Consider the following 17,890-nt stretch of genomic DNA (forward strand, 5'->3'; position numbering starts at 1 on the left):
CTTTGTAGTTGTCTTGGGCATTTAAACTATTTGAAGAAACTGAGATAAGCCAATTTAAAAATGTTCTTTATAATTTAATTAATTTTTAAATTAAAATTATAAATAAATTTAAAAATAAAATCAGTAAATTACCAACGGATCTAAGTCTGTTCATATATTTTTCAAAATTTCAATAAGACGATAAAATGAGCTCTTATCAGTGCTGCCACTGATGCTGCCAAACACAATGAATAGAGCTATCGGCAAAATAGTATCGGCCTATCGCGTAAGTAAATAGTAGCTGTATCATCGATAGCTCAACTTTTTGATGCTTTTTCGAGAAGTTTGTAAGCACATATCAGGTTAGTATTGTTCAGAGAGTCAAAACTATAACTTAAAAGATGTCGGAAGAAACAAAGAAAATCGACCTGTCTGGCGACGGAGGTGTACTCAAGGAAATACTTAAAGAGGGCACTGGCGACGAGACGCCTTACACCGGCTGCAAGGTTTCACTTCACTATACCGGCAGACTTGTTGACGGCACCGAGTTTGATTCTAGCGTGGGTCGCAATGAGCCATTCGAATTTGAATTGGGAAAAGGTAAGATCAAAGTGCAAGGATGAGCGATTTTTTCGTTCAGCATTACTCATTGACTTCTTTGGCTTACCGAAGGACGCGTCATCAAGGCCTTTGACATGGGTGTCGCCACCATGAAGCTGGGCGAACGCTGTTTTCTAACATGTGCTCCGAACTACGCTTACGGGGCTGCTGGCAGCCCGCCAAGCATTCCACCAGACTCGACGCTTATATTTGAGGTATTTCAAGTGTAAAGAATCAATTCGATTGAATAATATAATTTATATCCAATTTGTTCGCTTGCAGCTGGAAATGTTGGGCTGGAAAGGGGAAGATCTCAGTCCAAATCAAGATGGCAGCATTGAGCGTACAATTCTCGAGCAAAGCGACAAAAAGCGAACACCCAGTGACGGAGCATTTGTTAAAGGTTGGTTCCTGTTATCGCCATGTTGTGGTTAAATCATTTACAAATTTGCGTTTTCCAAATTGTAGCTCACATTTCTGGAAGCTTCGATGGTCGTGTGTTCGAGGAACGTGACGTGGAATTTGATTATGGCGAAGGCAGTGCCATTGGCATAATCGAAGGAGTTGAACTTGCTCTAGAGAAAATGAATGTTGGCGAAACATCCAAGTAATTAATTATAACTATAATAATTTGTATTGCTAATACTCATCTGTTTTGTCAAACTTTTAACAGAATCAAAATCCAACCAAAATATGCATTCGGTGCCAAGGGCAACGACGCCTTTAATATACCACCAAACTCAGTTGTTGAGTATACAGTGAAGCTAATTGATTGCGGCAAGGGCCTGGAGGAATGGAAGTTGAGCGACAGCGAGCGCGTGGCAGAGGCTAAAGTATACAAGGAAAAGGGCACCAACTATTTCAAAAAAGAGAACTATGAGCTGGCCATTAAGATGTACAATAAATGCAAAAATCTGCTGCCCAGCATCAAGGACAACAGCAGCGATGAGGTCAAGGCACTTAAAGTGGCCACACACAGCAACATCGCACTTTGCCATCAGAAGTGCAACGATCACTTCGAGGCCAAGACAGAGGTACCTATCGATTATGACTGAATGTATATAAAAGTCAATATATAACCATTTTCATTTCTGTAGTGTAATGCTGTACTGGAGCTGGATGAGAACAATGTTAAGGCTCTATATCGGCGCGGACAGTGCAACTTGATTATAAATGAACTTGAAGATGCATTGGCAGATTTTCAGAAAGTAAGCTTAAATTAGAAATTTGTAGACTAAAGGATGGGCACTTAACTGTTTGCAACGAATTGCAGGTTATACAATTGGAGCCTGGTAACAAGGCTGCTGCTAATCATGTTGTTATTTGTAAGCAAAAGATAAAGCAAAACAAGGATAAAGAGAAGAAGTTGTACGCAAATATGTTTACCAAATTGGCGGCTAACAGCAACGAGGTAGAGTACTCTGATGACTGAAGAATATGAAAATGAAAACTATTATTATTAATGCTTCAACAGACGGAGCCACCACGCGAAACAGATGTGCTGGACAAGTGTGGTGAATGGTCGGAGGAGGATGCAAAACGAGAAGCTGATTTAACTTTGGAGCGGGAGAATGTTATTATGATTTAAATTTAAAAACATAAAGCGATACACACTTTGCATCTCAATGCACTATTCTTTATAATACATACATTTATCATTATTATTAACTACTAAAACACTGTCTGAACGCTTCGATGCCCCAAATTATGAAATTGAAATTGTCATGAAAAAATACGTCTAGTGATTCTTAGATGTTTAATAAATACGATTATATATAGCATTGAAAATATTATCACAGATTTTATCTATTGGGTGCGATTCAAATTTTCTCGCGGCAACAACTTAAAATCTGGTTTCTTTTCCTTGTCGCGCAGCCAAAGCGGCGAAGTCGGCACCTGGGATTTGATGTATTCTGATGCTTTGAAGCAGTAGCCGGAGCAGAACTTTTTACGCTCAGTTATGTCGTACACTTTATTACGGACAGCGCAGATTTGATATTGTTTAGTAGGAACTCTGAAACATAGGTAGGATATTAGTATCCAAATTAAAGATTGCTTTTTATGCTTACTTTTCCACAGCAACATCGCAGAGTGGATATCCGCACAGTTTGTTTATGTGTCTTTCCTCGACCACATCCGCATAGTTTTCTGGACCGATTTGTGATAGCTGTATAAAGTCAATTCATGTATAGATTTAGCTAGCATTATTTTCATAAATATTTACCAGAGTTAGAAAAGTCTGTTCGTCAACTTGTTGTTCCAGAAGTGTGACAACTATCTGATGAGCTCTAGCCAGTGCTGCTCGTTTTTTAACCACAGCTGCTATTAGTTGCTCCCTAAAAAATAAAAATAAAGAATGTATTTATAACGTTTGAAGGCATTACAAAAATATAGAAATTACCGCAATTGTTGATTATTTGCTGTGCTCATGTTCTTTCGGTTTTGCACATCCGATATCGATATTCGATAGCAGCTGGTTTACGATTTTCGTTAGAATAGTTCCAAATAAGTGTAATCGATAACTTGTGTCTGTGAATGTTCATATCTAAACATCAACATCAACAAAAAAATTGGACAATAATATATAGCGGTATCCACAAATAATATTCGAATTCATTCAAATGGTTTGCGATAAATGTGAGTCAAAATTGTCCAAAGTCTCGGCGCCGAATCCCTGGCGAACTAGCAATGCAGCGGCCGGTGGTCGCAAAATCAATGAAAACAAAGCGTTATCCTCTTCCAAGGAGCGCTTCAATCCTCTAGGCAATACCTTAGCGCCTTGCCGGTAAGCCTACAAATCGTATAAATAATAAGGTAATAACAATTATTTTCTGCTTGCAGCATATGCAGACAGAAGGTGCATCAAGTGGGTGCGCACTATTGCCAGGCGTGTGCCTATAAAAAGGCAATTTGTGCAATGTGCGGCAAGAAAATTCTAAATACGAAAAATTACAAGCAGAGTGCGACATGAAGACGATTTCTGAAATACATTTTATGTAAATAATGTGCGTTAACAGATATTTCAACGATTTAGCATAGCCTATGGTATACAATAAAATAGTTAAGTAGCTTAAGCATATTTGTAACTGAGGTCAACTTTCGTTTGGTGATGTCTTTTCGCGTTCCCGTCGCCGCTTGGCGCTCTGCACAGAACTGGAGTAGCTCAGCGCATCCTTGTCGAATTCCATTGGCATTATTCCCAAATCGCCGCTGTAGCGATTTTTGGCCACTTGTAGATACTTTTTGCCTCGCACTGCGGTCAGCCGCTTGTCCTGTATGATTAGGACATTGTCCGCTTCCTGGGTGGCCTTTGCGGTGCCGAAGACCGAGCTCGTTGTCAGCTCATCCTCCTGCCGTTCTTTGCGTGGATGCATGACCAGCGTTACGTGCACATTATGTTTAGTGGCAAAACCACGAAACGCCGCTATAATCGAATCCTGTTCCCAAAACTTGTCGCCGCGGTACGACGAAACGCCCATCATAAACTGTAAATTATCAATGATCACGTGGGAAATGTCGTGCACGTATTGGGCATGCTCAATCGCCTCTAGCACTGGCTTGAGCGGCTGCTGGCCATGAAAGGTCATAAAGTAGAGCGGCAAACGCTCAAACTCTGTGGCCCAATGATCAAACTCCTGTAGCTTATCATCAAGAGGATAGCCCACAAATTGACGCAACAAAGTTGCAGCCAGGCGTGTATTGCGTATCTCGAAGGACCCCCAGAGTGTGCTCACGCCCTGCATGGCCAGATCCAGAGAATATTCGCTGGTGAACGTCGTCTTGCCGCTGCCCGTTGGCCCAGTCAATATAGTGAGCTCGCCCTTGCGATGTCCCTTGAGCAGCTTGTTGAGCACCGGAAAGCGTTTCCACTTAACGCCATTCACCTTCTCGATGTTCTGCAGCTCACTGAGAATATCGTTGCGCAGGGCATTAAATGTAGTGATCGCCTTGTGGCGCACCGGCGTCGCTTTGGCTAAAATGTGGCGAATGTTGAGGCGCCGTTTCAGAGCCACATGCGGCGCTGGCTCTGTTTCCGTGGGTCGTATTAAGAGGCAACGTTTCTCATCCATCTTCTGGGCAAAAGCGCTCGCCGCATCCCAACTAGGCGTGGCATCGTAGTGCAGCCAGAAGACCAACTCCTTGAAGCGCTCCAGTCCAGGCAAGCACTCCTGCGGCAGCTGCTGCATGGCATACGGCAAGCAGATGATGCTGTCTGAGAGGTATAAGGATCTATTAGAAGTGAATTCAACAATTGATTGGTTAGGTCAGTAACACGCACGAGTCTCGATGTTCTGTGTGGCCAACACAATAAAGTCCAGGAGATTGCTAACGAGCACGGCTTTAGTCTTGTTTCCGCTGCCGTGTATTAGCAGACCCGAACTGGAGCTGCACTGAAACGTCTCTTCGCGGCGATCGCCCAGATGGAGAACCTTCTCGCCGACTATCTTATGCGACGCATTGCGCAACCTGAAGTGCAGCAACTTTTGCTCGGGCTCAAACAGCGCTCCAATGGCATTCAGTTGCGCCTCCTTTAGACCCTTCAGGCCAAGAGCTTCGCAAGCCTCGGCTGTGACGCTTGTCAGATTCGGAAAGCGCGTAGCATATTCTAACGACTTTTCAGGCAGGCGCCGAAACCCAGGTGGCGCTACTGTCTGATAAGCCGCCAAGGCGTGCGCAAGGGAAACTTTTATATCACAGTTTGGGCAAATGAAGGCGCCTTCAAAAATAATAAAATTATTAGGCATACATATTTATATGCATCACTGCATTGTCTTTCAACCTACCGGTTCTTTTGTTTACATAAGCCAATGGACCCTGTGAGCGAGACGCCGCGGCTGTTGTTGTTGCTTTTGCAGCAGCCGGCAAACGTTCGCATAGCCGGCAATCGACTTGCAGGCACGTGTGTCCATCTCGATTGTAAACGTTTAGCTGTCGCAGTTGTTTCTTAAAATCTAAATACTCTTTGGTATTGAAAGCATATTCCTCTTGTTCAGTTTTAGTTGCACAATGCTGTTCCGTAAGCAGGCAATGAGATTTATTAACGCGCAACAGCCGCAGTGATTTAACTAAACCAGCGAGTCTCATGGCACAGGGTAACTCGTGTGCGCTGTTTCAATACAGGGTGGTCTCTAATACAATTTGTTTTGTTGAATGGCGCCCAATTCAATTATATAAACGCCTTTTTTTAATTTACATAATAGTTCCACTAACACACAGCTACGGTAAAATAATAAATATTAATTAACCTGCTAATATTTAGTCACTAAGTCGGCAAGTCACCAAGCTTTGTTCATTAGGGGAGTCGCACTACTTTTATGATCGTAGCTATATACCTACATTGTACCACTAACTAGAGATTGTATATTAAACACGCATACATCGCAATGTGATCTATCCCAAAAACCAAACGCAAATGTGTGAATTTATAAAACTACGTACGTAGGCGATCGATCATTCCGGAACATTGAACCCAGCTTAATTTGTACATAAAGGAATTTTACATTAAAGAAAAGACACAATTATTATAATTGTTAATATCATTTTATTAAGACAATTATTTGTATTAGCAATACAATATATAGGCCCTTTTCTACCCTGGCGCAAATTTCTGAAATTAAAAAAACAAAGATTGGCATTAGAATGGTAATGTCTACATAAATACAATATTGATATAAAAGGATTGAATCAGACGCCTAAGGCCATCTTTAAGCAAATGCTTTCTGGTGGAAACCGCAAAAGGTAATTGAAATAATCATCATTTTGTTGAATTTTTGTATAAATATAAAACACGTGGATTTAAAAGCTTTGGATATTTACCTTGCATCAAGCCAAGTAAACTTATTGGTCTTCAATATAACCTCACTTAGGTCATAAAATCTGCAAATAGAACAATTTTAAACATATTTAATATAAATTGCTAAAAGACAATCACTTTTAATTACTTTATAGATATCAGCTTAATAAATACAAATCTACATGGCTTAACTCAGAACAGGTCTGTGTTTAAGATCATCACTTTCTTGGAAAAATCTAGATTTGGTCGAATGCTTACCATGTCCGCAACTGTCTGTGCATTTCATATCCAATAAAATGGAAGCTTGCCTGACATGTCGCCATCTTGTTTTGGCTGTCCACGAGCTCTTTCAAGTCAACGTGCCTGAAAATTACATTAAAATATGTTATTAAAAATATACAAATTAACTTCATTTAGACTCTTTTTAATGTCAGTTTACAACGAGTTCCACATGAGTCTTACTCAGTACAGGTCTGTGTATATGTTCATCATGGTTTTATTAAAACATACCCAAACTAATTCTTACCTTTCACATTATGTATTTTCATTATAGGAAGATTATGTTTTCAACCCTGCAATACAATTAAATTTAAATTTCATTAGTTTTCAAATTTAGACTATGCATAAATCACATTTAATGAAAGTGTGCCATCAGATTGCCGATTCATCTTTAAATGAACAAGTATTGTACGATATTACATTGAAAAATACAACGTAAAATCGAGAAAATGTCCCTTCAGTCTCGTCATCAGTCTCATCATTTGAGGCAGAATATATCTATATATATTTATATCTATATATATTTATATATTTATATTTTCCACTTTTAATAAACCTTCTTAACAAAACTCACCATCTTTCCACAAAGTTTTCAACGCAAATGAAAGACAGAAGCACGTGGCCTAACCAAGAAAATTCTGATCTCACTATCGATGTTGCCTATCGATATTATTTACATGCAATAATGCTTTGGAGTTGAACCTCAAATCGATTGCAACTCTTGTTAAACAGCTGAGCGCTAAAACAACAAATAATAAACACGTGCGATTATACTCTATTTTAGTTTACCGTTTATTTAGCTACTACAGATATATAATGGTAAATATTACGGCATGTAAACTGAATTGATCTCCATTAAATGTACTGTCACTTTAAACACTCAGGGAAAGCAAAAGAAGACAAAAAAAATTCAGAAGCAACGAAATGCGCAACTAAAGCGGCTGATGAAGCCAACCGATTCTCGAATTAAAGAGCAAGTGCGTCAAACACGGAAGAAAAAAGCTGATCCTCATGAGATAAAAGTGCATGAAGCCACTCAGCAGAGCTCGGCCCTCTTCTTCCAGTACAATACACAGCTGGGGCCACCATATCACATCGTGCTCGACACGAATTTCATCAATTTTAGCATTAAGAACAAACTGGATATAGTGCAGTGCATGATGGATTGTCTATATGCCAAATGCATACCGTATATATCCGACTGCGTACGCGCCGAGTTGGAAAAGCTGGGAAACAAATACAAACTAGCTCTGAGAATTATATCGGATCCCCGGTTCGAGCGCTTACCTTGCCTGCATAAAGGCACTTACGCCGACGACTGCATAGTGGAGCGAGTGCGGCAGCACAAGTGTTATATTGTGGCCACAAATGACAAGGACTTGAAGAATCGCATACGCAAGATACCAGGAGTGCCCATCATGTATGTCGCCGCACACAAGTACGCCATTGAGCGTATGCCCGAAGCGTACGGCGTGAAGGCGTAATTTAGACTAAGATTAAGTGTACAATATACTTTTGTACTGACTTAAATAAATATATGTTAAGCTCTAAGAAAACCCACATATTCTAATATACGAAGAAAATACACATACTGCACACACATATGTGAATCTTCATGTTCACTAATTCCAAACTCTATTAAAGCATCATAGTCCAGTCTTCGCAGGCGAATTCGTGACCAACCCAAAAATATAACAAAAATTGCAAATTGTGTGAATGTTTTCGTTTATTCAAAAACTCTGGTTCGCAATGACCTTAGGCGTCAGCGTGCAAGCGTGCCGTTGGCTTAGACAGGAAGTCTGAGTATGCCTGGTAGGGAGTGGCGCCCAGAGGCATTTCCTTCCACAAGTCTGGAGTCAGGTAAGCGTATGTCTTGGCAATGGCAGCGTAGGTAGCCTTGGCGAAGTTACCCAGGGTACCAGTGGAGCCACGGGCGGAGGTGTAGCAATCCTCGATACCAGCCATGGTCAACAGCTTCTTGGGCACAGGAGCCGACACAATGCCAGTACCACGGGGCGCTGGGATCAAACGCACCGAAACGGAGCCGCACTTGCCAGTAACTTTGCAGGGCACTGTATGGGGCTTGCCGATCTTGTTGCCCCAGTAGCCACGGCGTACGGGAACAACGGAGAGCTTGGCAAGGATGATGGCACCACGGATAGCGGTTGCAACTTCCTTGCTGCACTTAACACCCAGACCAATGTGGCCGTTGTTGTCGCCAATGGCAACAAAGGCCTTGAAACGGGTGCGCTGACCAGCACGCGTCTGCTTCTGGACGGGCATGATCTTGAGGACCTCGTCGCGCAGCGATGAGCCCAGGAAGAAATCGATGATCTCAAACTCTTTAATGGGAAGCGAGTACAGGTAGATCTCCTCCAAAGACTTGATCTTGCCTTCACGCACCAGGCGACCTAGCTTGGTCACGGGAACCCATTCCTTGGAGTCTTCCTTGCCACCACGACCGCGTGCGCCGCGTCCACGACCACGACCACGTCCACCACGACCACCGCGAGAGCCAAATCCACCTCGGAATCCACTACGGGCTGGAGCTGCGTCCGCCATTCTGCAATTCCATACAAAATAAACATGATTAGTATATTTTAGGTTAGGGACGACGAACGCATAAAATCGATTTTTAGTTTCGAGTGCTTGAATCAGACACCTAAGACCATCTTTAAGCGAATTAACGCTTTCTGGTGGAAACCGCAAAAGGTAATTAAGATAATCATCATTTAAGCACTTCAAAACATTTTTAATTCTAGAAATGCGTTTGCACCGACGCCATTTAAAAAAAAACACGTGGTAAAGCGTACTTCCAGCAATGCTATTTAATTGCTTTCTAGTTCATTTTATGACTTATAGAACATTTAACAGTTTAAATTATGATAGAATAATTTTTAAATTTTAATTCTTGAAAATGTTTCAACATATTTTAAGCATTAAATTTGTATATTGACTTACTTGTAGTTGTATCAACTTTATGGGGTGAAGACAAAAACCAAATGAACGAGATATTGCCATTGCAGCCACTACGAGACCATCGATAGGTTTGCAATTAATCGATACATCTTATACAGAAGGTCCATCGATGCTTACTCGTTCACGCAGCTCGTTACTTTCAAATTCATATTTCGTTTTTTAAAACTTCAATTTTACCAATTCATAGAATTATGATATATTTGCCATGCATTTGTATACATATGCTTTTGTAATAATGACTAAAGTTTAAGTTTAAAGCCAATTGCCTGATGCGACTTATGTGTATGTGTTTTCAGTTCTATGCGCCTGGGTAGAATGTGTTTGCCTTTGCGTCTGCGTCGTTTAATGTGAAATGGGATCTGCACACTCAGCAAGTTTATAAAATAAACAAGAGTACGTCTCTCTGCGTTCTTTATTACGCCTTACAGTTTGAGTGGACATTTTAAAACTGAAAGTCTGAGAAACTCAGCATCATATAATAATATAAATAATATAAAAAATTTTACAAAAAAGATAAATAGTGTAAACTAAACTCATTTTAATAATTAATAAAGTTCATAATAATATGCAGTCGGATACTCTGAAAAATCCCAGCGGTAAATTGCCTTTTAGTAAACTCGAAGTAAATTGTGGTACCATGAGACAAAAGAAAGGTGAATTTATTAATGAGCGGTGGCGAAATTCCGATCACACTATAAGATATACGTACGAAGAGAAGAGAAAAGCTAGCAGTATATTAAAGCATCAAAGGACTAGCAATATAACCAACCCATCGGCTGCCTGGCTGAAGAAACTTGAATGGGCGAATACGGTGTTTCCGAATTTTGGCCAGGAAACGCAGAAGACAAAGCGACAGCATTCACAAGAGGTGTCAGGACCGGCTGTTAAACAAGCCAAGCTGCTGCCAACCAAATCCCTCGCTGATATCGCCAAGAATAGCATACTAATCGGCGTATTGGACCGGGGCAACGCAGAAGGCAGAATTCCGAGACGATGTTGGAAATGGATCGAAGCTGCCTTAGCAGATAAGTGCTTTGAGCTGCTCGTCGAGTCCGATTCGGGCCCACCACCTAGCTGCAAGGATGTCGGCTGGTATCAAGGCAACGTGAAAATCATATCGTGCGATAGCCCACGATCTGTGGAGCTATACAAGAAGGCGGTTGCAAGCGTTGGTGAGGTCTATCCTGGAGCTCAGCTGGTTGCTGTCGATTGGAGTGAGGTGCCGAGTAGGCCGCGAGCTCGAGTCTGGATACCTGCGACGATAAAGGAGCCCGAACGTATTCTAAAAATGCTTCAACTATGCAATCCGCAGCTGCCAACTCACGATTGGAAAGTGGTCAAGGTGGAGGCGAACGAAGGAGCCGCGAATCAGGTGGTTCTGGTGTTGAACAAGGAATCACTGGAACCTTTAGAGGCTGCTAACGGCGAACTCAATTTCGGCTTCAGTTCGGTGGTCGTTAGGGTCTATAAATCAGACTTGGCTTTTGGTAGGATGACCAATGAACAGCATATCGAAACTTCTGAGACCGAACTAGATGGCTATACATCGGATACATCTACCCTAGCACGAGGATTACAAGCATTGTCCTACGACGATCATGATGATGATGATGATGATGACAATGATGATTCCTTGTTGGGATCAGTTTGGGATTAGGTTGAACACGATGAAGCAACAGGACTTGGTCCAGCTGCAGCGCCTGATCAACAGTTCTATCTCACAGTAGATCCTCAAATACGAGGTGTTACTCATAATCAATCAAATATTCATTCATATTTCTATATTTTTATAGAAAATCTGTGTTTCTTAAATATACTTACTTATTTTTCATACGTTTTAAAAGTTTTTGTTTTTGACTAGCGTAGTGTTTATTACACATAAATAATATGGATTTCACATAGTATAAATTGAGCCTTATATAAGCAGAATGAAGTATTCTACTAGAGGTTGGTTGACATGGGAAGGGGAGGGGCTGGATGGTTTAAGGTTAAATGAGCTTGGTCAACTATTACCGTTTCCGGTTGCCGGCCTAAGAGTTGAGAGCTGCATAAATATGCGTATACTATATAATTATAATGCCTGGGTTAGTCATCTAGCTACGGTTTCACAAATAAATATTGCTTATGGACTATGCTGTACTGCTGTAGTACGATAAATAGTTGCGTGTTGCACGAGGACTGGGCCTAAATGCAATTCGACCACAATAATAATGTCTGTTTACATATTGCAATTGCAAATTGCGCCCGATTCCCAATCTTTTGTCCAACTAAGTATTGGTGTGGGTATAATAGAGCACCGAGTTTCCGGGCAGCTGCCAATGCGAAGCCTTCAGCTCGATCAACTGCAACAGGGTGCGCCGTATGGCAGCCGCAGCATCGCCGGCATTGAGGAACGCATCGCGCACCACGGACATCAGTTGCTCCAACTGCTGCGGCAGCTGCTGCTCCATATCCTGGCCAATGCAGGTCAGCACATAGAATAAGGACTCAATCTACAAAATAAAAAAGTTTTAATCTGTAGGTTTTAGTTTAATTTGATACGTTCATTTACGATTTGTAATCCAATTCAGCAGCAGAATTGTTATATTTAATTTGCGCAACTCAAATTAACGATTCCTAAGCTGCTCAATAGATCATTTAACAAATTGTTCATGAACGATTCGATAACTGAGCAAGGAACTTCGTTCACGACCAACTGATCTGAATCGATCACTGGTTACTGAATTAGTTCATTGTTATCGAACATATTGGAGCGTTTACCTCGGACAGCGAACGCACAGGAGGTCGCACACAATCCTCACAGCATTTGGAGAGCAAACTGAGCAGCACTAAGGGTGGTGGCGTACCTTCGCTGTGGGTGCGCAACTGGAGCTGGCGGCGTTTCAGCTGGCAAAACATTTCCGTAAGAAATGCCATGAAAGCCGTAAAACGAACCCGCGACGGCGACTTCATGCCTTGGATGGCAAACAGTAGCTGTTGGAGAGAGTAATGAAAATGAGTTTGCAGTTGCAGTTGCACTGGAAAATTCAATAGGATTGCTTACCTTTTCGCGCTCCTGATACCACTGACGGCACGTGTTGAGCAACGCCTCCAGAAAAGTCTCCTTCTGCTCCTTGGCAATAATATTCAAGCAGAGCCGTGAGATCGGCAAAGCGAATCGTCGACTCTCAACGGCGCGTTTTATAAACTGCGAAGTGAGCTCCATAAGGCAGCGTGAATTCAATTTGTTTGGATCCTCCAGAGCCGTTTCGATAAGCTGCTGTATTTCAGGCGTAAATTGTCCAATGTCGGCCACCTCGTTGCCCAGGCCCAAGCCCAAGCCCGCCATGCCACGAGTCAGTGCATCAGCCGACGACAGCGACTTGGAGCGCTGCAGCGCAGTGCCATTTAGATAGGGATCCATGCCATTTATTTGATACGCTTGATGTACATTGTTGTAGTACTGAGTTTGCTGTCCCGACTTCTGAGCTCTGGGCTCCGGAGCAAATTTTACTCGGTTTGCCGACTACACGAAGAGAGAATTGTGTACGAATTAAAAGAGGAACAAGGAGAATTTCTAACCAAGCTAAATATATGTTCGTTTGTATTCGAATTAAATCCGCTTTGATAATAATTTATATTTACATGCAGTATGTTGCCACTGGATGGCGAATTCATGAGCGGAATCTGTCCGCCCATGGGACTGATCGGATGCGTGACCAAGATGGAACGATGGTGGCCACCCTTGAGGCTGTTCATGGCCGGCATGTTGCCCAGTGAGAGACCCGCTTGGCGCCTATTTAGGATCGCATTGTTGGCAGCTGTTGCATATTGTTGTTGCTGCTGCTGCTGCTGCTGCAGGAGACTCGGTCCGCCAGCCATGGGAAAGATGAGGGACGAACTGGAAGAATGTTGTAGATTGTGGTTTAGCTCTGCAAGAAGACGGCAAGAGGGATAAAGCTTGGCATTAAAATTGTGTTGGCGTTACCGATTATTGTTAAGTGCCTCAGCCGGTGGCGTCGCACGTGAGTTGGTCGTCATTGTGAACTCCTGGGCATTTACGTTCAGTTTGTTCGAGACACCAGCACCACTACCACCGCCACCACCAACACCACCACCAGCACCATTGGCACCACCATCGCTGGCTAAATCGCCGCGTACATCTTGACAACGTAAAACATTGTTCATTGAATAAACATAATTACAGTTATGTGATGAGATTTTTGTTTGTTTTTGATTTTTTTTAGGAGGAGGAGGAGGACGAGGAGGGAGGGGAGGTAGATTTATTTGTGAGATAGATATATATGAAAAGAAGAAGAGAGAAAACATAGACAAAAATAAATATTGTTGTTATGGCATTTGGGTTGTGTGAAACGCAAAGATGACGTTAAAGTAGCCTTAAAAGCTTTTGAAGCATCTTGTTACAATAAATTAGCAGAGTTGAAATAGTTTGTATATTCATTTTGAAAGTATATAACTACTTGTCCTAAAAATATTTTATTAAAGGAAAGCTTGGTCGGTCTACTCTCATTTAAATTAAAACGGTTGAGTGACCGATAGCAAACTTGACGTTTATCAACACTGCAAATTTAAATTGGCGGGAAAATCAAAGATGAGAAAAGAGTGCGAAGAAATGACTGAGTATTGTATTGAAATTAAAAAAAAAAATAGTTATAATATAAATAATAAAACACAAAAAAATATAAGTAATAAATTTCAGTTTAACAAATGATAATAATTCGAAATGCGATGATATCTATTATTATGTAATGCAAGCTAAGCTTACAGGCGTTATACATTCATATATGATCCATCGATATCACTTACTTGGAGGTCTGTATATGTCCATCGCTGGCTTGCCACGCATCTGTCCAGGCTGATTTCCAGGCACATTGAACGCCAAGCTGCGCCGTTTGTTTATATTCTGCAAACAAATATGTTTGATTATGCAACTGTATAAATATTATAGCTGCAACTGTAGTTTGTGTAGCTAACCTGTTGATTAGAGGTGCGCACAAAACTGCGCTCTCTGGATATGACACCTGGTAATACGGGCTGAAAATCGGGCGACTTGCGCACCTTTCGAGCATCATTTTGTTGCTGTTGCTGATTATTATTAAATGTGGCTGGTGAGATTTCCACTTTTTCGGCCATTGCTGGTTCTGCTTCTGCTTCCGCTTTTGCTTTCTCTTAAATGTTAAACTAATTGAAAACCCTAATCTTTGGTTTCTATTTTACGTTTCTTGTTCAAGTTTTGATATTATCTTGGATTATTCGCGTGTCCGTCTCTTAAACGATCGCAATACTTGAAATAAACTTTTCTATAAATGTTTTTTCAATATTTGAGTAAAGTTGTACATATCACAATTCTTAGTTTTCTTTTCTCTTTTTTTTTTTTTTTTTTTTGTTTTTTTTTTTTGTTTTTTTGTTTTAATACAGTTATCTAGACTTAATTTCCTTTCGTAGCCTTCTGCTGAAGACAAATAATATTTATTCCTTTTATAATTATTAGCGTGGTCTGAAATAAAACAAAAAAAAATATTAGAAACAAAATTCCCTAATTTTTTTTCAGTTTCTTGTAGACAATATTTTATTTTCAGTATAAGTATATCTTACTATATATAATATAGATAATTATCCGAAAGTGTCATGCTGGCATCTAGATTATAATCAGCAATCATTTAGCAAATTAATTAAGAGAAACACTTCTATTTTTATAGATTTTCTGTCACCCTGCTAAAGTCTGATTCACTCGGCGTGCATATTATAGTAAATAAATAGCTGAGTGGGTCTGAAAACAAAAATCAAGTTTGTATCTTGGACAAAACTATTTAGTGGAGTGCAGAAAGAGAAAAGCATAAACACTATTTGCGTTGTTGATCGATCGATCAGCTATATACATACACGGACACACACACACAGACATAATATATATATAGATTTATGTACTTCATAGGTACATCCACAGCCACTTAACCGGCTTTGCGGCTGCGCGTAGGAGTGCATCTGGTTTCAAGACGGCGAACAGGGAGCGCACTTCAAATCGAATGACATCAGCCTTAAGCAATTTTTTGTCTAATTTTTCAGCGCTTTAAAGTACCCATAAAGATGGCTATGTATGTGTGTGTGTGTATGCTTAAGCTATTTGCGTATTGCCGAAATGCACATACTCTATAATAAACAAATCCACACTATGACAGCCAGCTAAACAAACCGTCTAAATTATTAGAGCAAAATGATTCTTAAAACATAAACAAAATCTATTTTAAAATAAATTTTAAACCTCAAATTTTATGGTTTTGAAGCAAAGTGAAATACAGATTTCATCTTTAATCTTAAGATGAAAAGTTTTCCGAAAACTTTCAGATAAATTACCAATTTCTAAAAACGTTCTACGTTCTGGCAGAGCAGGGGGTGCTGAGCCTGCAAACTTATAGCCCCAAAGGGCATACAAATCTTAACTTTTATACAGATTAAAGTCTATTTATTAAAAATATCTGTATATATACATACATACAAGAGATGAACAGACGGGCAATGTAAACAAAAGTTTTTTCTTCTTAATGCTCATATTAAAAATTTTGATATTATATATTATACTATATTTAATTGCTGATTTTTCAATTCTACAACTACAAAGAAAAATGTCATCATCACAATAAAAGAAATAAAAAATAGTTCGTGAATGTGCAGAAGGCGACTATTTTATCGACAACTTTAGAGGGGGGATTTTTTCTTAGACTTTTTACTAGAAGCTAAGTAGTAAGTAAGCATAAGTAAACTAAGTAAAAACTTAAGTTGAATTCGCTATCATCATAATATAAATTGTATATTCTTTTGTGAGGCCCGAATATTATTTATTAATTTCAATTTATCTTTATCAAAATCACTTTCTCGGCTATTTGATTAATTTTCAAGTTTCCTTTTTCGATATTTTTAAAGTTCAATATTGGGCTTCTTGAAGTGATATTTAGTGATAATAATGCTTACCTTTTAATGCAATATAAAATTGATCCAATATTTTGTTTGGGGTTTCGTTGCTGTTCGCTCAGCTTCTTCTTTATTGTTTATCTCTTCTTTCCTTCTACTGCTGTTTCGCTATATCTCTTTTCTGCTCGCTCGCTCGATCTTGCTTGCAAGTTCTTTAGATTACAAAATGTCGTTGTGGATTTCGCGTAGTCTTCGTCTTCGTCGTCGTCGTTGGGATTCGTATAGATATAGGGTTTATATTCATTAAATTGTTCCTTTCTTTAGCAACGCTCTTCGTGCGTCGTTTAATTATGCTCCGCACATAACATACGCTAATAATAATATTCCAAAAAATAACAACAAATTCTTTACTTTTTATTACTTTATTTAATTATAATTTGCAGTCAGGCAATATGAATGCCTTATAGACAACTATGAGTAAGTGAGTTCTGCGCTTAACTTTTTGGATCGTCGCACGCCGCACACAAATGTACACAGACACAGACTCACACACACACACACACACGCACGATCGCACTGATACAGTGGCGCAGAAACAATTGATGATTGTGTCTTGTTATTCTTTACAGTTGCTGCTGTTTTTTTTTTCGTTTGTGTTGTTGTTGTGTTGTTAGTGTTTCGCGAGCAGCTGTTTACGATTTGAATGAGTCAATGAGCGAGGGGGTGGGTGTGTCGTGAGTATGAGAAAGAGAGAGGGAGAGAGAGAGAGAGTGTGTGAGGCGGCTGTTGGTTAAGTATACGCACCGTTGACGCTGATGTCGTTGTCGTCGCTGGCTGCGCCTGCCTCTGCTTTGCGCGGTCTATTTTTGGTTTGTTGCTTTGCGCTTGTTCTTTAGCTCGTTGTCAATTGTTGTTGTTGTTTTTGTGGTTATTATTGCTCTTCTCTTGCTTTATTTTAGGTTTGTTCGCGTAATTTTCGTTTATATTTTGTTTTTCGTTTTTTTAGATCGCTCGCTAGTTTTCTTGGCTATTAGTCACACACACATACGCACACTCACACAAGCATAGAGGCGTTGTGTATAATGCTTGACATATGAAATAAGCATAGAAATTAATTTATTTTTATGTTTGCTCTTTTGCACGCGCATTTGCTTTTAACAAATTTATATTTGCGAATCAGACACATGTGCCGCATACTTTAACTATATATACATATATGCATGTATTTATACATATGTATGTATATGTGCTCGTATGCATGCAGCTATACTCTGTATATAGACAGCGTAGGTGCGTCTTCTATGTTCTTCCGTTTCCGCTACACAACCACAATATGACGTCGTCGTTGGC

The 17,890-nt window shown here is 40.2% G+C and overlaps 8 protein-coding genes, 1 long non-coding RNA gene and 1 other non-coding gene across 11 annotated transcripts; 4 read left to right on the forward strand and 6 right to left on the reverse strand.

Moving 5' to 3' along the window:
* Window positions 1-266: 266 nt before the first annotated feature.
* Window positions 267-2,367, forward strand: Fkbp59 (FK506-binding protein 59kD). The gene is made up of 8 exons (XM_030385203.2): window positions 267-579; window positions 652-794; window positions 862-982; window positions 1,048-1,186; window positions 1,253-1,613; window positions 1,677-1,787; window positions 1,853-1,990; window positions 2,054-2,367. The coding sequence occupies exons 1-8, from the start codon at window positions 381-383 to the stop codon at window positions 2,165-2,167; spliced, it is 1,326 nt and encodes a 441-aa protein (XP_030241063.1). The 5' UTR covers window positions 267-380; the 3' UTR covers window positions 2,168-2,367.
* Window positions 2,319-3,117, reverse strand: LOC115562959 (putative RNA polymerase II subunit B1 CTD phosphatase RPAP2 homolog). The gene is made up of 4 exons (XM_030385215.2): window positions 2,981-3,117; window positions 2,804-2,915; window positions 2,649-2,746; window positions 2,319-2,593 (listed from the first exon to the last, which is right to left on the reverse strand). Exons 1-4 carry the CDS (start codon window positions 3,007-3,009, stop codon window positions 2,386-2,388), a joined length of 447 nt encoding a protein of 148 aa, XP_030241075.1. The 5' UTR covers window positions 3,010-3,117; the 3' UTR covers window positions 2,319-2,385.
* LOC115562962 (cysteine-rich PDZ-binding protein) lies at window positions 3,093-3,654 on the forward strand. The gene is made up of 2 exons (XM_030385219.2): window positions 3,093-3,364; window positions 3,421-3,654. Exons 1-2 carry the CDS (start codon window positions 3,201-3,203, stop codon window positions 3,548-3,550), a joined length of 294 nt encoding a protein of 97 aa, XP_030241079.1. The 5' UTR covers window positions 3,093-3,200; the 3' UTR covers window positions 3,551-3,654.
* Window positions 3,557-5,697, reverse strand: mtDNA-helicase (mitochondrial DNA helicase). Its single transcript, XM_089256931.1, has 3 exons — window positions 5,364-5,697; window positions 4,859-5,296; window positions 3,557-4,792 (listed from the first exon to the last, which is right to left on the reverse strand). The coding sequence occupies exons 1-3, from the start codon at window positions 5,662-5,664 to the stop codon at window positions 3,672-3,674; spliced, it is 1,860 nt and encodes a 619-aa protein (XP_089113057.1). The 5' UTR covers window positions 5,665-5,697; the 3' UTR covers window positions 3,557-3,671.
* Window positions 5,698-6,098: 401 nt separating this feature from the next.
* On the reverse strand, window positions 6,099-7,314 carry LOC115562964 (uncharacterized). Its single transcript, XR_016196352.1, has 5 exons — window positions 7,227-7,314; window positions 6,900-6,945; window positions 6,632-6,736; window positions 6,397-6,456; window positions 6,099-6,187 (listed from the first exon to the last, which is right to left on the reverse strand). It is a non-coding gene; the product is annotated as an uncharacterized LOC115562964 (long non-coding RNA).
* On the reverse strand, window positions 7,023-7,139 carry LOC115562996 (small nucleolar RNA Z5). Its single transcript, XR_003980274.1, has one exon. It is a non-coding gene; the product is annotated as a small nucleolar RNA Z5 (small nucleolar RNA).
* A 17-nt stretch (window positions 7,315-7,331) lies between the features above and the next one.
* Window positions 7,332-8,360, forward strand: Bka (FCF1 rRNA-processing protein Bka). Its single transcript, XM_030385231.2, has 2 exons — window positions 7,332-7,471; window positions 7,537-8,360. Exons 1-2 carry the CDS (start codon window positions 7,469-7,471, stop codon window positions 8,134-8,136), a joined length of 603 nt encoding a protein of 200 aa, XP_030241091.2. The 5' UTR covers window positions 7,332-7,468; the 3' UTR covers window positions 8,137-8,360.
* Window positions 8,361-9,707, reverse strand: RpS2 (ribosomal protein S2). The gene is made up of 2 exons (XM_030385212.2): window positions 9,614-9,707; window positions 8,361-9,215 (listed from the first exon to the last, which is right to left on the reverse strand). The coding sequence occupies exon 2, from the start codon at window positions 9,212-9,214 to the stop codon at window positions 8,408-8,410; it is 807 nt and encodes a 268-aa protein (XP_030241072.1). The 5' UTR covers window position 9,215; window positions 9,614-9,707; the 3' UTR covers window positions 8,361-8,407.
* A 447-nt stretch (window positions 9,708-10,154) lies between these two features.
* LOC149091919 (uncharacterized) lies at window positions 10,155-11,728 on the forward strand. Its single transcript, XM_089258619.1, has one exon. It carries the CDS (start codon window positions 10,197-10,199, stop codon window positions 11,286-11,288), a length of 1,092 nt encoding a protein of 363 aa, XP_089114745.1. The 5' UTR covers window positions 10,155-10,196; the 3' UTR covers window positions 11,289-11,728.
* On the reverse strand, window positions 11,476-14,889 carry LOC108649423 (uncharacterized). 2 transcript variants are annotated; one of them, XM_030385199.2, is made up of 7 exons: window positions 14,606-14,889; window positions 14,438-14,534; window positions 13,599-13,773; window positions 13,256-13,511; window positions 12,675-13,136; window positions 12,392-12,604; window positions 11,476-12,123 (listed from the first exon to the last, which is right to left on the reverse strand). In XM_030385199.2, the coding sequence occupies exons 1-7, from the start codon at window positions 14,762-14,764 to the stop codon at window positions 11,899-11,901; spliced, it is 1,587 nt and encodes a 528-aa protein (XP_030241059.2). In that variant the 5' UTR covers window positions 14,765-14,889; the 3' UTR covers window positions 11,476-11,898. The 2 variants fall into 2 exon arrangements, with proteins under 2 accessions (XP_030241059.2, XP_030241060.2); XM_030385200.2 differs by lacking the exon at window positions 13,599-13,773 and having other exon boundaries at window positions 13,256-13,542.
* Between the last annotated feature and the right edge of the window lie 3,001 nt (window positions 14,890-17,890).

The sequence above is a fragment of the Drosophila navojoa genome, chromosome 3, assembly GCF_054131105.1.
Source record: "Drosophila navojoa isolate 15081-1374.11 chromosome 3, UAZ_NAV_1.0, whole genome shotgun sequence".
Taxonomy (NCBI): domain Eukaryota; kingdom Metazoa; phylum Arthropoda; class Insecta; order Diptera; family Drosophilidae; genus Drosophila; species Drosophila navojoa.

Bases quoted from the DNA above. Each gene is read 5' to 3' on its own strand.
- LOC115562962 (XM_030385219.2), top strand. From the start codon at position 3,201: ATGGTTTGCGATAAATGTGAGTCAAAATTGTCCAAAGTCTCGGCGCCG. The intron at 3,365-3,420 runs GTAAGCCTACAA...TTCTGCTTGCAG, and splicing joins AATACCTTAGCGCCTTGCCG to CATATGCAGACAGAAGGTGC.
- LOC108649423 (XM_030385199.2), bottom strand. From the start codon at position 14,764: ATGGCCGAAAAAGTGGAAATCTCACCAGCCACATTTAATAATAATCAG. The intron at 14,535-14,605 runs GTTAGCTACACA...ATTTGTTTGCAG, and splicing joins TGCGCACCTCTAATCAACAG to AATATAAACAAACGGCGCAG. The intron at 12,605-12,674 runs GTAAGCAATCCT...TCTCTCCAACAG, and splicing joins GGTATCAGGAGCGCGAAAAG to CTACTGTTTGCCATCCAAGG.
- mtDNA-helicase (XM_089256931.1), bottom strand. From the start codon at position 5,664: ATGAGACTCGCTGGTTTAGTTAAATCACTGCGGCTGTTGCGCGTTAAT. The intron at 5,297-5,363 runs GTAGGTTGAAAG...TTATTTTTGAAG, and splicing joins TTATGTAAACAAAAGAACCG to GCGCCTTCATTTGCCCAAAC. The intron at 4,793-4,858 runs GTGCGTGTTACT...TATACCTCTCAG, and splicing joins CACACAGAACATCGAGACTC to ACAGCATCATCTGCTTGCCG.
- RpS2 (XM_030385212.2), bottom strand. From the start codon at position 9,214: ATGGCGGACGCAGCTCCAGCCCGTAGTGGATTCCGAGGTGGATTTGGC.
- LOC115562959 (XM_030385215.2), bottom strand. From the start codon at position 3,009: ATGAGCACAGCAAATAATCAACAATTGCG. The intron at 2,916-2,980 runs GTAATTTCTATA...TTTATTTTTTAG, and splicing joins GCAAATAATCAACAATTGCG to GGAGCAACTAATAGCAGCTG. The intron at 2,594-2,648 runs GTAAGCATAAAA...CCTATGTTTCAG, and splicing joins TGCGATGTTGCTGTGGAAAA to AGTTCCTACTAAACAATATC.
- LOC149091919 (XM_089258619.1), top strand. From the start codon at position 10,197: ATGCAGTCGGATACTCTGAAAAATCCCAGCGGTAAATTGCCTTTTAGT.
- Fkbp59 (XM_030385203.2), top strand. From the start codon at position 381: ATGTCGGAAGAAACAAAGAAAATCGACCTGTCTGGCGACGGAGGTGTA. The intron at 1,187-1,252 runs GTAATTAATTAT...AACTTTTAACAG, and splicing joins AATGTTGGCGAAACATCCAA to AATCAAAATCCAACCAAAAT. The intron at 1,614-1,676 runs GTACCTATCGAT...TCATTTCTGTAG, and splicing joins ACTTCGAGGCCAAGACAGAG to TGTAATGCTGTACTGGAGCT.